Source organism: Bombus terrestris, chromosome 18 (assembly GCF_910591885.1).
Source record: "Bombus terrestris chromosome 18, iyBomTerr1.2, whole genome shotgun sequence".
Taxonomy (NCBI): Eukaryota; Metazoa; Arthropoda; class Insecta; order Hymenoptera; family Apidae; genus Bombus; species Bombus terrestris.
This window is the reverse complement of record NC_063286.1, coordinates 4,064,788-4,079,786: the sequence shown is the minus strand read 5'-3', so window position 1 is coordinate 4,079,786 and position 14,999 is coordinate 4,064,788. Positions and strand designations below refer to the sequence as shown.

Here is a 14,999-nt window from a genome sequence, read left to right as displayed (position 1 = left end):
GATACTCTACGTTAATTGGACAGTTCCGTTGATTCATTTACTGTTATCCAATAGTAAGAAAGGATTAAAAGTAAATATAACTATACTTAACAGCGTAATCAATGTAACTATACAGCTATGTAATTCAAATCTAATTTCGCATTTAAGAAAAAGTGAAAATAAGTACATAAGAAAATGAAACGTAATACAATTGAAATTAAAATAATTTTACAATAGTAATGAGATAATATAATATCTTCCTCAATAGGAAAGGCTGTTTTTTACTTAGAGTTACATATGTGTGACACGTAAGTATCTATATAAAAACGTATTTTTTATAACCTCACATAAATCGTTTAGAGAAACAGAATAAAATTTGATTAGAAACCTATTATATACATATATACATATATACAATATATATATATATATATATATTGTGCATTTACGTAGTGTGTATATATATATGTATATCTCGTTATTCGTTAATACGTAAATGCTCTTAATTCATTATATGTCAATGGTTTATTTTTTTTATTAAATGCAACTTACCGGCATATTTTAAGCTTTGTTATGTGCTTTCTAAGCTTTAACTCAAAAACATGAATAGAATGAATAATAACAATTGATATGTAACAGTATTTATATATATGTCTCTAAATTTAAATATTAAATAATGAATTGCTTATGGAGGTTCCCATTTTGAGGTTCCATGGATAACTTGAAGATTTGATAATTCTGTGTACATGCAATAAATTATAATAAATTTTACCAAGAATATGACTGACTGATTGAATATAAGTATTGGTTTTGAGGTTGTAGAAAATCATGGCAAAAGAAATAACAGAGATACCTGTTAATATGTTAACGTGAGTATCTTATAACAAATATTTCAATACCTCTTATTTATTTCTTTCGTGTGAAATTAATATCATATATTTAAAACATTAATATTTTTCAGGGCAGAAGAACTGATAGAAAATAAAGGTTTGAAGTGTAATGCATGGAATGAGTACGAAAAGTCAGTAAAAACTCTTCCAAAAACTGGAATGAAACAATTTGAACCAAATGATTCCTGGCTCCAAAATATGCAAATTGAAAAAGGTATTATGACTAGAAAAAATTTAATAGCTATAGAAAGAGTAGATCGTATTTCACAGTTAGCTAGTGCAGAATGGTTGCCTGAACAGAAAAGAGCTAAAGTAACAAAATACTCTGGTCAAGATTGGAGTAGTTTTGGTTTGGAGAAAAGTGGCACCTTGTATTTAATACCAGAAGAAGCATTGTTTCTTCTAGAAGCTGTATGTTATAATACAATAATAATGTATTTACAGAAATCATTTTCTGACATGGTAGAGAAAAAATAAAACATTTTTTGTTTTAGAATTGTTTAGAACTTACATGGAATGGTGTAGCATTGTCTATCCAACAAGCTTATGAACTTCTAATTGATAATGTTGAATGCTCATTAGAGGAATATAGAGTTTATAGCCAGTTAGTACGATATGGTTATCGCATACAACGTTTTGTTTATGATTCAGAAAAAAAGACAAAAAGTGATAAAAATTCTAATATAAAACGTAAAGTTATTGTTGAGCCAGAAAATGGCCTTTGGAGAACTGATACTCAACAACAAGATAAAGATTATATAGATGTACAGAGTGGAAAATCTGCTAGTTGCCCAAAAAGAACTGATGCAAATATTAATAATTTTCCTACAGGGAATTTTCAAGATCTAGCAGAAGATAAAGATATATCACATAATGTCTTTGAAATCGTAAATGATCTTCTTTGTGCAGTAGAAAATATTGAAGCTCAATCTACAAATGTCGAATGTGAAAAGGATATGAAAAACAGGAAAAGATCGGATATTACTTTGCAAACTGTAAATATAGATGAAAATAAAAAAAAACGGAATTCTAAGGTGGAAATTATATCAGATGAGACTTTATTAGGAAGTATTAAAATTGTCAAAGATAATATGAATGATTGTACCAAAGGAAGTAATATACCAGCAAATTGGCGAGCATCTCGTATACAACGCAACGTTAAATTAGTACCTAGAAGAACAGATAAACTATCATCAGCTACTGATATTTTAGATTCTAATTATAAAAATTCTGAGTTCAATTCAAGAAAACCTACATTATCTTCGCCACCTAGAGAGAATTCACAATTAAAGAAATCAAAACATGAGGTATCGTATAATGATATTTATAATAGTTATATTCACAGTATTAAAATATTAATGTTTCTTCTTCTTTTATATTCGTCCTTCAATTAGGTGATAGAACTTTCTGATGATGAAATTCAAGAGATACCAAAATCAATAACACGAATAGATTTATTAGATTTAATACCAAACATTGCATTTCAATCCACAATTACAATAAAAGTTTCAAGAGCATACATACCACATAGTATAAAACCTGTTAAAACAATCTACCATTATGAAAGTGCAAAATTAAAAAAATTACAACAAATAGATAAAAGATTGCGATCTAGTCAAAACCTAGAACATGCAAAAAGTAATGAAAGTCAAAATATGTATCAGTGCAATAATATCTCTATAAGCAACAATAACGTTAGAAAAAATACAAACATTGCTCCATTTAATCAAAATCTAGCAACAAATGCGCACAATGTTTTCATGCAAGATTATTTTTCCATGCAACGTAGACAACATGGGAACTTTAGTCCCAACTATGTATATAGTAATAAACCACCTTGTACATACAGCCAAAATCTATATTGGCATCATAGAAATACTACATTTCAAAATGTATTTGTTGCTCTTGATAATCATAGTGCCACTATTCATCAAAACAGATTCGCATCTTTGCCAATGAACAATTTGACAATGCCAAATATAAGTAACAATGTGACTAGGCATTCTTTTACTCAAAACCAGTTTTATCATAATTTTCATCAAAATTTCTTTCCATTAAGGAGATTATGTCATCAAAGAATCGTGCAAAATACATCAATACATTGTAGCATGGCTGGAAGTGTATTACTTACAGAACCTCGTCAGAGATATTGGCCACGAAATTATCATAAAAATACAAATATGGCATCAAATTGTAACGACGAAGTTTATCAATCTTCATTTAAAATACTGCCAGGAGCGTCATCATGGTCGGAATTAAAGACTAAATGGCGCGAAGTAAAAACGATCACTATCGATGATGAAGATACGGGAATTGAAGATTGTAATGAAATACAAGTAGTTGGACAATTACGCACTCCTCTTGTTGGATCAAAGAATGCAAATAGTCTTGAAGAAGTCTTCAGTAAACTTAAAATAATTAAGTCTGCATCCGAGAAAATTGTAAGAAGAAAAAAGAATAAGTACAAAATATCATACAATATTTATTCCAATACACAAAACTATAGAAAAGCAGATCCTGGTCTTCCATTCTACAGAGTAGTTGTGATAAAGTAATTTATTTTTATTAGTTATATTTATTTTGTAAAACTTATACAATAATGTTTTTTTTTATTTCAGACAAGATGATTCATTTATACAACCAATTGAATTGCACCGTTTAATGCAAGATGCAGGCACTTCACCAATACTATTAGCCTGTGTTTCAATGTCAATTTCATATATTCAACCAGGATTTATATCTATACCTAATCTAACATAATTCAAATAAAATATTTCATACGCAATATTTAATTCTTTTCTATTTATTTTTATGTAAAATAAAGAATAGTTGAACACAAAGAAACTTGATCAACTACCAAGTATCTATTTATGTTACCCAAAAATTTGTTGAAAGATAAATTTTTATCTGTGATATATTTTAAATATTTTATCATTTAAATATTTTTAATATTCTATCTGTGATAAGCAAAAAGGCTTTATAAAACATTTCTATCGATTTTATATATTACTTATGTTCAGGATAAGAATAGTAAGTAAAATGCATTAAATAACACACAAATTATATGTACTTCGTACTTTATTATAAACATTTCGAACAACACTACGTTGTAGAAATTATTTTCAATTGGTTTTTTATATTAAATTTTTGTTATCTCGTGATATTCATTGAATTATTTCCGATCTATAACTGGTTCTATTGTTTGTCCGCCACAAATTTGACCCCAACCAATCAAACGCCAATGTTTTTCAACACGACGCGACAACGCAATTTTTTCGTCAATTTCTGTACATACAGGATTTGTTAAGCTGATTTTAGCTAAATCAGCACGAGTGGCTAATACACGACCTCCAGTGCTTAATGACCCAATATTTACTAATAGCACCTCATTTCTCGATAATTTTGGTACCTATTATAAAAAAATATTTTATAATTACAATACAAATACACTAAAAAAAATCTGACTATAACATCTCCACACAATATATTTACCCTTGCACCTTTCTTATCACCCTCAGTTCTCACACCTAACAATCGCTTAAGAAGATAATATGATATTTCGAGTTCGATAAATATTTTAGGTAGAGCTCCTACAGCTCCTAAAATTTGCCCCACTAAACGATCAGCACGGCATAATGTTGGTTCGATTTTTGTTCCAACACCTTAAAATTTATTTTTTAAATATTACCAAGTTTCTTTTATGATTTATATTTTGTCTAATTTGTCTTTTTCTTCTTTTATGGTATTTGCTCTTACTTACCTATAAGACCACCTGGAACAGCAAATTGAAGTTCATTCTGCTCAGCAAATAATGATACTATTCGCGAAAATATGGGTCGACAGGTCAGTTTTCCTTCACTATCTTTAGAAACCAATCCAGGACGAACTTCAATTTCCATACCCACCTGAGAAACAATAAATACGTAAAATTACATTCACGTAAGCATAATAACAAAATTGTATTTTTAGCGTACTTTTAATACTCCTCTTAAAATACTTCCACCAGCAACGCCGCCTTTCAAATCATCTACTTCACAACCAGGTTTATTTACGTCAAACGACCGAATTACAATTAATCTCGGTTCCGAAGTGAAATCTCTTAAAGGTACTGGAATTTTTTTCGTAATATATTCGCACAAGACTTCAATATTATACTTGAGTTGCGCAGAAATTGGTATTACGGGCGCTCCTTCAGCTACTGTACCTAATTTAGAGAAAGATCATGTTTTTAATATTATATATGCATATTAATAACAATTCGTGTAAATTCATTATAGAATTATTATCAAGATTAAAATACCCTGTACGAATTTCAAAATTTGTTCATACTGCTCCTTTGCTTGTGCTTCCTTTACTAAATCTATCTTATTTTGCAGAATTACAATATGTTTCAATTTCATAATTTCAATGGCAGCCAAATGTTCTGATGTTTGAGGCTGGGGACACGACTCATTACCGGCTACAAAATAAATATTTATTAATTTCAATATTTCAAATAACTACCATTCCAAATACGATAATATAAAAGAATTTGACTATGTACCAATTAAGAGCAAAGCTGCATCCATGACAGCAGCACCGTTCAGCATAGTTGCCATAAGGATATCGTGTCCTGGACAGTCAACGAAGGATACATGACGTACAAGTTGAAATCGTCCAGAACAAACTGGACGTAAACAAGGGAATGAATCGTCTTTGCTTGAACCTCCGGATATGTAACATCCTGGTCTTGGACATTTTTCATTATCACATTTATAAATCTTTGCATTCGCGTATCCTGAAATGAGCCAATTAAAAATATTCATGATATTATTTTATTTAAATAGATTTGTTTTAATTCTATATTCCTATGAATTTTGTTCTGATTAATGAATAGATAAAATTAAGATTAATATATCATAGGATATAAAAACAGATAAATTACTAATATAATAATATGAATTTATTTGTTTACATTCAACAAAACATTTTTTCTATATAAATTTTTAAATAATTTTAAAATTGTTGCGAGAATATTTATTTTATAAGAATTCAAAATATTAGTACGACAATTAAACAAAAGTCAATAGTCTTATAATAATTTCAAAATTCGATAAAATTATTCTTTTATGACGAAAAAGAGGTTTTTATTTAATTTTTCATTTCATTTTTTTTAATTATATAAATTATTTTAATTGTTAATATATCTAACAATCAATGTTTGTATACGTGGGAATGTTATTATATTATTATTAATTAGAATTTAAAATTATTATAAGAACTTGACATACATGAAATTGTATTACAATAATTTACACATTGAAAGTTTATTTTTACTACAAATATTTTTTATGATCTCAACTTAAATGGTGCATTTTTAGCAAAATGATTTTAATATAATAATATAGTTTCATAGAAACATCAAATGAAAATATATTGTATGTATTCTGTACACATACAATAGATCATACATGAAAAATAAATGTTAAGTTATTGGTATTAATGATTTGCAACCCTATGACTAAATGTCTATGTGTCTAATGTAATTTATTTTATTATTATACCACTTCAAGTTACTCTTACTGGTAACATTTCATTTGTTTACCAAAAATAACTTTTTATTTTTAAACTATGCTACATAACATTCTTAACATGAAACGATTTTTTCTATGTGAATATTATTATATATAGAGGTTTCTAATGATTATTTATATTAAAATTACGAGCATTTAATCATAAACATTTTATATTATGTGATATAATGAATTACATATTGTGGTGTTAAGTTTATGATAACGTTCATATAAATAATCGAAAACAATAAAATTTGTCACTTCCGTTTCGTCATTTTGAATGATTTGTGACAGTAAAGAGAAAGATATTAACTGTAACATGTAATACAATTCAACTATAATTATTTCTAACAAATATATATAAAATTGTAAAAACTTTATCAAACGTTTCCTAAGTATTTTAACTATTTTCTAAGTAAGTATATAATCTATTGTTTAGTAATTAAATGAATAGAGAAATAGCCGAAATTCAATTTGATTCTAGTAACATAGTGTTTAATCTATTTAGTGTCTCACACGATTATCAAATTGATAAAAACTACACGTTTATAAAGCTATTAGTATAATAAATTTGTAAACAATTATTTAAAACAAGTATCGTCTACAACTTTGAGCGCCACATTTGCATAAGGTTCTAATATTCGACAAGTCTGATTCTGGTGTCTCTGGACGTAGCTCTAACTCCTCTTGAAATTCCGTGTTCATACATATATTTAAATTCTCTTTCATCGACATATTTTGCTTTATAGAATTTTCACTATTCTTTGATGATTGACACATGTAATCGAAGGTAATTTCCTCGTTTTGTTTAATATCTCTCAATGCAAACAATGCAAGCTTAGGAAGATTCGGATCAAGGCAATTGATCCAAACACCATAGACAGCGAGATTTGGATCGCAAGAATGATTGATGAAATGCGAAACGTTACCATATACGGCAGCATCTACAGTATATGGACATTCTTCTTCAGACTCATTATAGTCAAGATCAAATAAGTATGTTCTACCAGCGGCATCGTATTCTTTGCCACGCTTTTCGGCCTCCTCATTTGTTATGACTTCGCCTACATATTGTGTGACAAAAGAACCTTTTTTAATCGCTTGTAATGTTTTCACACCCCAACCCCGTCCATTGGCAGTTCTAAAAATGCAAAACTTCATCTTGCTGCCACGTTGAACTACTCGATTGAAGCAATTCATGTCGCAGTTGCATCGTTTGTTACATTCGTATATCGGTGTTCCAGGTGGAACTCGAATCTTACATGACGGGGTGTACGGACATAGTCCGTTATCCTGGGCAAAGCAACAGTTTGTCTTAGAATTACAAGACTTGCATTCACAACCAATGGGTGGATCATCAGGTATTATGACTCCATTACCAGGTAGATAATCTTCTATATAATAGAAGTCTCGAGGTGCTGTTTCCAAGTCTATTACATTCTCCACCCGTATTAATGGTTTACCTTTAGTGATAGTATTCATTTCATTTTCCCACTCTTCTAAAGATTCTAACTGTTTTTTCCTTAAATCAATGACTAACATACGGAGAATATCATGTTTTATAACTTTCTCCAATTTACTACTTTTGACATACTTTTGATGTAAATATTTGGTTATATTAATGTATATTGTATTTTGTTCTACCGAAATTGATGTTATCATTTCTCCTCTACACTTAAGATAATTTAAAAATTCTCCAATATCCCTATCGTTCGGATAAAAATTTGTTTTCTTCTTGAAACGATCGATCAATTGTAATCTACTCTTCTCAAATTCTTCTAGAACATCCGGGCAGTTTACTAAATTCGACGCTGGTTCCCATGTATTATACTGTGAATTCCAGTTCTTCCATTTGATTAAATAAGTTGGGACTCCTTTTAATTCTTTCTTTGCAAGAATCTTTTCTACTTCCCAAAGAGTAGTCTCCATTAGTAAATTTTTCATTCTCTTTTTATTTTCACGTTTTATATCCATATATCTTACATCTTCTAATATAACTCTGAGCTCCTTCAGTCTAATATTTTGTAAATTTTTTTTGTAGTCTATTTGATACTTTTTAATATTGGTATTGGCATTTAATTTGCTTAGTCTTATATTTTCTGTACTAATTTCTTGATTATCAGAAAAATTCAGATCTCTTCTATCATTGATTACTTGTTTCTCTTCTTGGTTCTTTTTAAAATCAACATTATTACTGCTTAAGTTGTTGCTCCTTGATTTATCGTCATGGTAAGAGTTATCATTGTAATTATTTTCTTCAGAAGAAACAAATCTTTGATCAAGCTTTCGATGTTTGGCCAATGGTTGAACTAATCCTGGAGAAGCTGGTCTTTTTTCTGTTGTAGAAGACATTTCGCTTGCGTAACCAAGATTTTCTTCTTGTTCCCCTCTGGTATTGCCCTCTGCATGAGCGTCTGTAATGCCAAACATTTAAAGGATGTCATTCTCTCCAGTCACACTTTCCCATATTTTGTGTTTAACTTGTATAATTGTTTCTCCCCTTTCTCTTAGTATTAACGTTATCACCTTGAATCCTCTTCGCTCTTCTCTGTCATTTATTGAGGAAAATGTTTCGTGCTATTATAAGAAAATTAATATAACTTATACAATGTTTATGCAAAAGAATGTACCACATTATATAGTAGCATTTTTGAATGTTATAAATTATTACTTCAAGTTTCCATTAAATTATTTGGTTACATAAAGAAAGATTCATGTTTAAATCTTATAATATGAATATGGTAAATCAGCTAATATTCAGAGATAATATATATACTTAATGACTAAAGCACACCTTAATATTAATTTTGTATTTATATTTACAATTACACTGTAAACTGTAATTATTATAAAACAATAATAATATGTTCTAAAACACCTTAAGCCAATTTCTAAGATTTTCATAAATAAAACACTAACTTCATATAACAGAAATTATTAGCTCTTTATTATATTTCTTTACACTATAAATAAATTTTTACATTGTATATTATTATAATAATTATATATGTATAAATTAAAAAATTTATATAAAAGTTTATATAAAAATTTGATTAATAAATGTAATTATACTTACCTTAAAGTTATACATTACGTTACAAAGATATGTTCACACTCACACATTGTCTATTATGTCAAATTGAATCACGGAAATAATTTAGTTTTATTAACAAATTTTTGGCACTTTGTCAATTTATTAAGGTATGCTTTAATCGATAATTATTTAAATCTTTCAATTGTATATGATCATTTATTTTTTAATGCATGAAATACACTAAATAGTGCACACATTTAATTTATTACAATTAAAAATAATCATGCATGAAGAGTGCATTAAAAAATTACTTGTGTATTAAATTATATGTGAAATTTTTATTGCAAACTGAATATTGTATTTATGTTGCTATATATCAATATTTTAGTATGTTCTATTATCCTTTGTATTTATACTTAAATTTAACCTTACTTTATTAATAAAATAATTCATGTATATGCTAATATACGTAAATAATTGTGCACTTTAAAATCATTACGAGAATAAATTAATTATATTTTATTTAATATGTTTACTAAGCAATTTAAATAAAATATAAATACGAAAAATGACATAACTTGGAAGAAATAAAAGAAATATTATTACTATTATTACGTATAATTAAACAAATTATAAGATATAATATTTTAAATAATTACATAATGCTATAAATAGAATTAAATTTTCAAGTATGTCAGTTGTAAAACATTTTTGATTCCGCTACTCGGAAGTACATTTAATGAAATGGCGACAGTTTTTTACGATTAGCGCCATCTATGTAGAGAATGGTAAAGAATATAATACAATAAAAAACATAGTAATTCTTTCTAAATATAAATATTTTCTTTAAATATAGCGGAAATAATGCCTAAAATAATTTCAAATAGAATTCGTTCCTTTACAAAATTATTAAGTATAAATATATTAATATTTTTCTAGTTAACAATTTTATTCAAACTTTATTTTTTCCCTCAAAAAAAAACTCAAGCCTATCACTCAAACAAACTGTAATTGATATGCCTTTATTAATAATTTATCTATTCTAATTGTTAAAGTAAGTAATGTATATAATATACAGTGACTCTCAAAAACATCCGTACACTACACACTACAGTACACTACAGCATAACTAATTTTATGGTTCTATATTTCATAGTAATACATTGCATAGTAAAAGTTGCCGAAGAAAATAACGCCGTACTTTCAGTTCACAAAAATATTCGGACATATTTTATATTTATTTGTTTATCTCCTTCTGGCAACCCGATATTCCAAGAAAGCAGAAAAATCTCTATTTCTCAATAGTAAAAATGACCTCGTCTAAAATAAGTCGCAAAAGAAATAATATGGCATTCAACATGCTGCAATTTATAATTTTCCACCGGAAAAAGGAAAGAATCTATCGTGAAACTGATGCTATGCTCCATATAAGCAAAAATATTCGACGATTTTATTTCGAGGATCGCATGGAATCTATTCCACAAACTGGAAGACTAAGTCTCTTAAGTACGAAGGAGAAAAACAGAATTATTCAAAAGAGAAAGAAAATCTGCAAATAAATGCCTCAAAAATAGTTAGTGAGGTATTAGAAGCAAGCTACGAAAACGTCGCAATTGGAACAGTTCAAAGAATTATCAGACAAGCTGGAAACAATGGAAGAGTAACCAAAAAACAATTTTTTATGAATGAGGATAGGGAGAAATAAGTGAATTTTATAAAAGAGCTAATTTCTAAGAATGATTCATGGTGGAAAGATGTAGTATTTATTAACAAAAGCAAATTCAACCATTATAGGAATGGAAGAACTTTGGTATGGCAAAAACTGATTAAAAAATTCTACTTTAAGAATACAAGAGGTACAGTGAAACACAGGGAAGCTAGGTGTAATGGTCCAGGGCTGTATTTCATCATACGAAGTTGAAAACTTGATGACAACACTATGGATAAAAATCTTTACTTAAACATATGTAAAAACAATTTAGTTCAATATGTAAAAAAAAAAAAAAAAAAAAAGGAATTCATAATAGCTATAAGTTTTATCAATACATCCATAAGATGAATTACATAGAATAATTTGGAAAACTGCAATTTCTTCAATAGCGGAATTAGAAAAATGACTCGAAAATGAATGGTCATACGTAACTGTAGAATATTTAAAAAGAAAATATAAATAATATGTCAAACAGATTAAAACGTGTTCTAAAACAAAATGGTTTCTCATCATGAAGTATTAGAATTATTTTATAATACTAAATTATATTAAATAAATCATAAAAATAATTCTTATTAATAATAATAAATGATCTGTTATTAAGAAACTAACCAGGGTGATTACTTTATAAATAACTGAAATATCAAGCCATGAAGTTAGTCATATTGTAATATTATCATAGTAATCATCCAAATATTTTCGGAAGTCACTATATTAAATCTATGTTTTGACTTTACACAGTTTTTATTGTATATATTGATATATAAATATTGATAATTTTGAATATTGGAGGAGAAAATGAGAAAAATGGAGATTAGTGAGAAACTAATTTGAAGGATAAAAGAGTTGTATGCAGAAACAAAGAATGTGGTAAGAATCAAGAACCACAACACAAAAGAATTTTGGGCAGTGAGGGGAGTCAGACAAGGGTGCCCGTTGAGCCCGACGTTATTCAACATCTACGTGGCAGGACTGGAAGAAGAGTTAAGGAAAGGACAAGCTGGGGGCATAGTGGTAGGAGAGAGAAAGGTATGGTTATTGACATATGCAGACGATATTGTGCTGATGGCGGATAGAGAAGAGGAGCTAAAGGAAATGCTAAAGAGATTCAAAAAATTTTTAAAGGAAACCAAATTGGAACTGAGCACGGAAAAGACCAAGATAGTAGTTTTCGACAAAAGAAAAAACAAGAGGAGACAAAGAAAATGGAAATGGGGAGAGCGAGAATTAGAAGAAGTGGACGAGATAAGATACCTAGGGTACATACTACAGAAAAACGGCAGTTATGAGAAACACATATAAGACAGGAAAAAGAGAGCAACAATAGTAATGAAGAAAACATGGAGCATGGAAGAAAGAATTTTCAAACAGGACTACAAGAAGAGAATAAAGATATTTGGAGCATTGGTAGAGGGCGTAACGGTATTTGGAGCAGAGGTATGACGCTGGAACATGGAAGACTGGATAGAATACAAAGAAAATATGTGAAATGGATCTTAGATTTAGATATGACAACACCAAATTATATATTGATAGAAGAATGCAAGCTAACAGAAATCAAAGAAAAAGCATTAAGAAGAGCAACAAGGTATGAAGGGAAATCCATAGAATCAAAAAAGGAACTAGTAAAGGAGTGCATAAAGGAAAGAGAGAGAAACTGAGGAAATGGTCAAGAAGGGAAAAGAGCAAGAAGGAGAAAGAAGGGACTAGAAGAGGTGAGAAATGGAGGGACACAGATGGAAGCAGGAGAAGAGCAAGAAAGGATGACAGTAGACCAAATTATAGAAGAAAGAAGAAAGAGAGAAGCAGAAGAGAGGGGGAAAAGGATAAGGGAATCCAAATATTACATTATAGAAAAATCGCCAAAAAAAGAGTTACCAAAATACTCAGAAGGGAGGATGAAATGGAAGGACAGAAAAATATTAGCAAGATTCAGATGTGGAAACGAGACCAAAGCAAGGAAATACTGGAAAGAAGAGGGAGAAAAAAGATGCAGGCTATGTAAGAGGAAAGATGCAGGCTATGTAAAAGGAAAGATGCAGACTATGTAAAAGGAAAGAAGACCTGAGACATGTAATAGAAGAATGCGAAATAACAGGAAGACCAAAGGACACAGAAAAAATACTAAACGAGATTGGAGAAGGACTAACAGAACTAAAAACAATAATGGAGAAGAGAAGGGCAATACAAGACAGAGAGGAACGACAATAAGGAAGCACAGCAAGGAGGCAAAATTCCAAAAGTTGCCATAGTTTTAGAGACAGAATAATTAAGAGAGTGCAATATAATAGAGTGGATAAGAGGGGAGATAGATATATAAGAAGTGAAATAGGTAAACGAGATGTAAAACCAAAAGCTCGTCCAAAGCCAAAAGGCACAGACTAAGCAATAATAAATAAATAAATAATATAGTGTATGATATTTTAATTTTCTTAAAATTAATGTCTTTTATATTTATAAAAAAATTATTTTCTTTTACTTTGTACATACGTATTACACTTTTCATTGTTACATTAAAAGCAATATATAATATTTTTTAAATATAAAAAAGAAATATATTGCTAAAACCAATTCTGTTTCAATATTGATCTAAATTAATGTTGGTTATGTGTAAAAAATATTATAATGACTTAACTAATGGAGGACATACATATCTCACAACAATGTGTCAATTTTATATAAGACTTGCATCTACTTACCAAGTTTAATAGTAATGTTCCTTTCTAATTCATTTTTAAAACGAACAGTCTGCACTCCCGATATAGCTTTTACAATTGTAGACTTTCCATGTGCTACATGACCAATGGTACCTACACATAGGATTTTAAATTTATATATGTCTAAAATATTGTTTTTGTGCAGTATGTTTTTATATGTGTCTTTATAGTCATAGAAAGATTATATTTACCAATATTAATTGTTGCTTGTCTACTGATGACCTCGCGAGATAGTGCAGTTAATTTGCTGACATCCTAAGTAACAAGAGATTTATATATTTTGATATTAAGATAGTAAAATATCGCCAATATAAGAACTTACTTATAAAGAAGGTAACAAATTAGAACAAAAAAATGTATGTTGTATTTTATTTCTATGAAATAAATCCATAAAAATGTACTTTTACAAAATTGTAAACATACTATGTTTTTATAGTCTATAAAACTTATAGTACAAACATTTATTTTTATGAAAATGCAAAACGAAAATTGATAATAAATTCTTATTAGTAACAAAATCATGTTGACATTGTTAATATAAATATAAAAGCATATAATTCAGCAAAAAACAATATATTTATAAATTGTTATGTGATAATATGATGTATATCAATCCTAGATGTCATCAACGATTGATAAAACAAAATATTTCAATAATAAAAGAGATTTTTCAAATAATATGTAGTTTTTAAAAACTAATGTTGTATTTCTCAACATTTTTGTCAGTGAACATATTCATTTAATGCAGCGGAAAAAGAGATTATTATGGTATGCTAACAATATATGAATTAAGGTTATATATAACATAATGAAAGCTTGTTAGATTATGAAGATATAATTGTATATTTATTACTCACAAGCTTCGAGAGATCTTGTTTATAAAGATTTGGTTGACCTGTAGTCACTCCTAAACCTTCTTCACCACCCATAATCACTGAATCACCTTTATTAACACGTAAACCACGCGAGGGACACTTCAAAAAAGGCAATAGCTCATTTAAAATCAAAAATATACATAGACTACTAGTCGGTAAAAGTAAAAATGCCAAGAGAGCGGAAACAACGCCAAGTGGAAATACTTCGAATTAACGTGGAATATAGATTTCCTCGGCTTGT

General features: G+C 28.6%; 2 protein-coding genes and 1 long non-coding RNA gene across 7 annotated transcripts; 2 read left to right on the top strand and 1 right to left on the bottom strand.

Annotated features, from left to right (window-relative positions):
* The first annotated feature begins 140 nt into the window (after positions 1 to 140).
* On the top strand, positions 141 to 3,656 carry LOC100646204. 2 transcript variants are annotated; one of them, XM_048414081.1, is made up of 6 exons: positions 141 to 287; positions 687 to 848; positions 941 to 1,280; positions 1,364 to 2,176; positions 2,264 to 3,420; positions 3,488 to 3,656. In XM_048414081.1, the coding sequence occupies exons 2-6, from the start codon at positions 808 to 810 to the stop codon at positions 3,627 to 3,629; spliced, it is 2,493 nt and encodes an 830-aa protein (XP_048270038.1). In that variant the 5' UTR covers positions 141 to 287; positions 687 to 807; the 3' UTR covers positions 3,630 to 3,656. The 2 variants fall into 2 exon arrangements, with proteins under 2 accessions (XP_048270038.1, XP_012173702.3); XM_012318312.3 differs by having other exon boundaries at positions 673 to 848.
* Positions 3,657 to 3,918: 262 nt separating this feature from the next.
* LOC100651661 (eukaryotic translation initiation factor 2 subunit 3, Y-linked) lies at positions 3,919 to 14,991 on the bottom strand. 4 transcript variants are annotated; one of them, XM_020867537.2, is made up of 9 exons: positions 14,741 to 14,938; positions 14,075 to 14,138; positions 13,866 to 13,976; positions 5,413 to 5,646; positions 5,170 to 5,328; positions 4,844 to 5,073; positions 4,630 to 4,774; positions 4,362 to 4,531; positions 3,919 to 4,278 (listed from the first exon to the last, which is right to left on the bottom strand). In XM_020867537.2, the coding sequence occupies exons 1-9, from the start codon at positions 14,810 to 14,812 to the stop codon at positions 4,042 to 4,044; spliced, it is 1,422 nt and encodes a 473-aa protein (XP_020723196.1). In that variant the 5' UTR covers positions 14,813 to 14,938; the 3' UTR covers positions 3,919 to 4,041. The 4 variants fall into 4 exon arrangements, with proteins under 4 accessions (XP_020723196.1, XP_020723192.1, XP_020723194.1 ...); XM_020867533.2 differs by lacking the exons at positions 3,919 to 4,278; positions 4,362 to 4,531; positions 4,630 to 4,774; positions 4,844 to 5,073; positions 5,170 to 5,328 and having other exon boundaries at positions 5,620 to 8,835; positions 14,741 to 14,991; XM_020867535.2 differs by lacking the exons at positions 3,919 to 4,278; positions 4,362 to 4,531; positions 4,630 to 4,774; ... (3 more) ...; positions 14,075 to 14,138; positions 14,741 to 14,938 and adding an exon at positions 10,115 to 10,213 and having other exon boundaries at positions 5,620 to 8,835.
* On the top strand, positions 10,369 to 13,582 carry LOC125386868. The gene is made up of 2 exons (XR_007227399.1): positions 10,369 to 10,509; positions 10,612 to 13,582. It is a non-coding gene; the product is annotated as an uncharacterized LOC125386868 (long non-coding RNA).
* Positions 14,992 to 14,999: the final 8 nt, after the last annotated feature.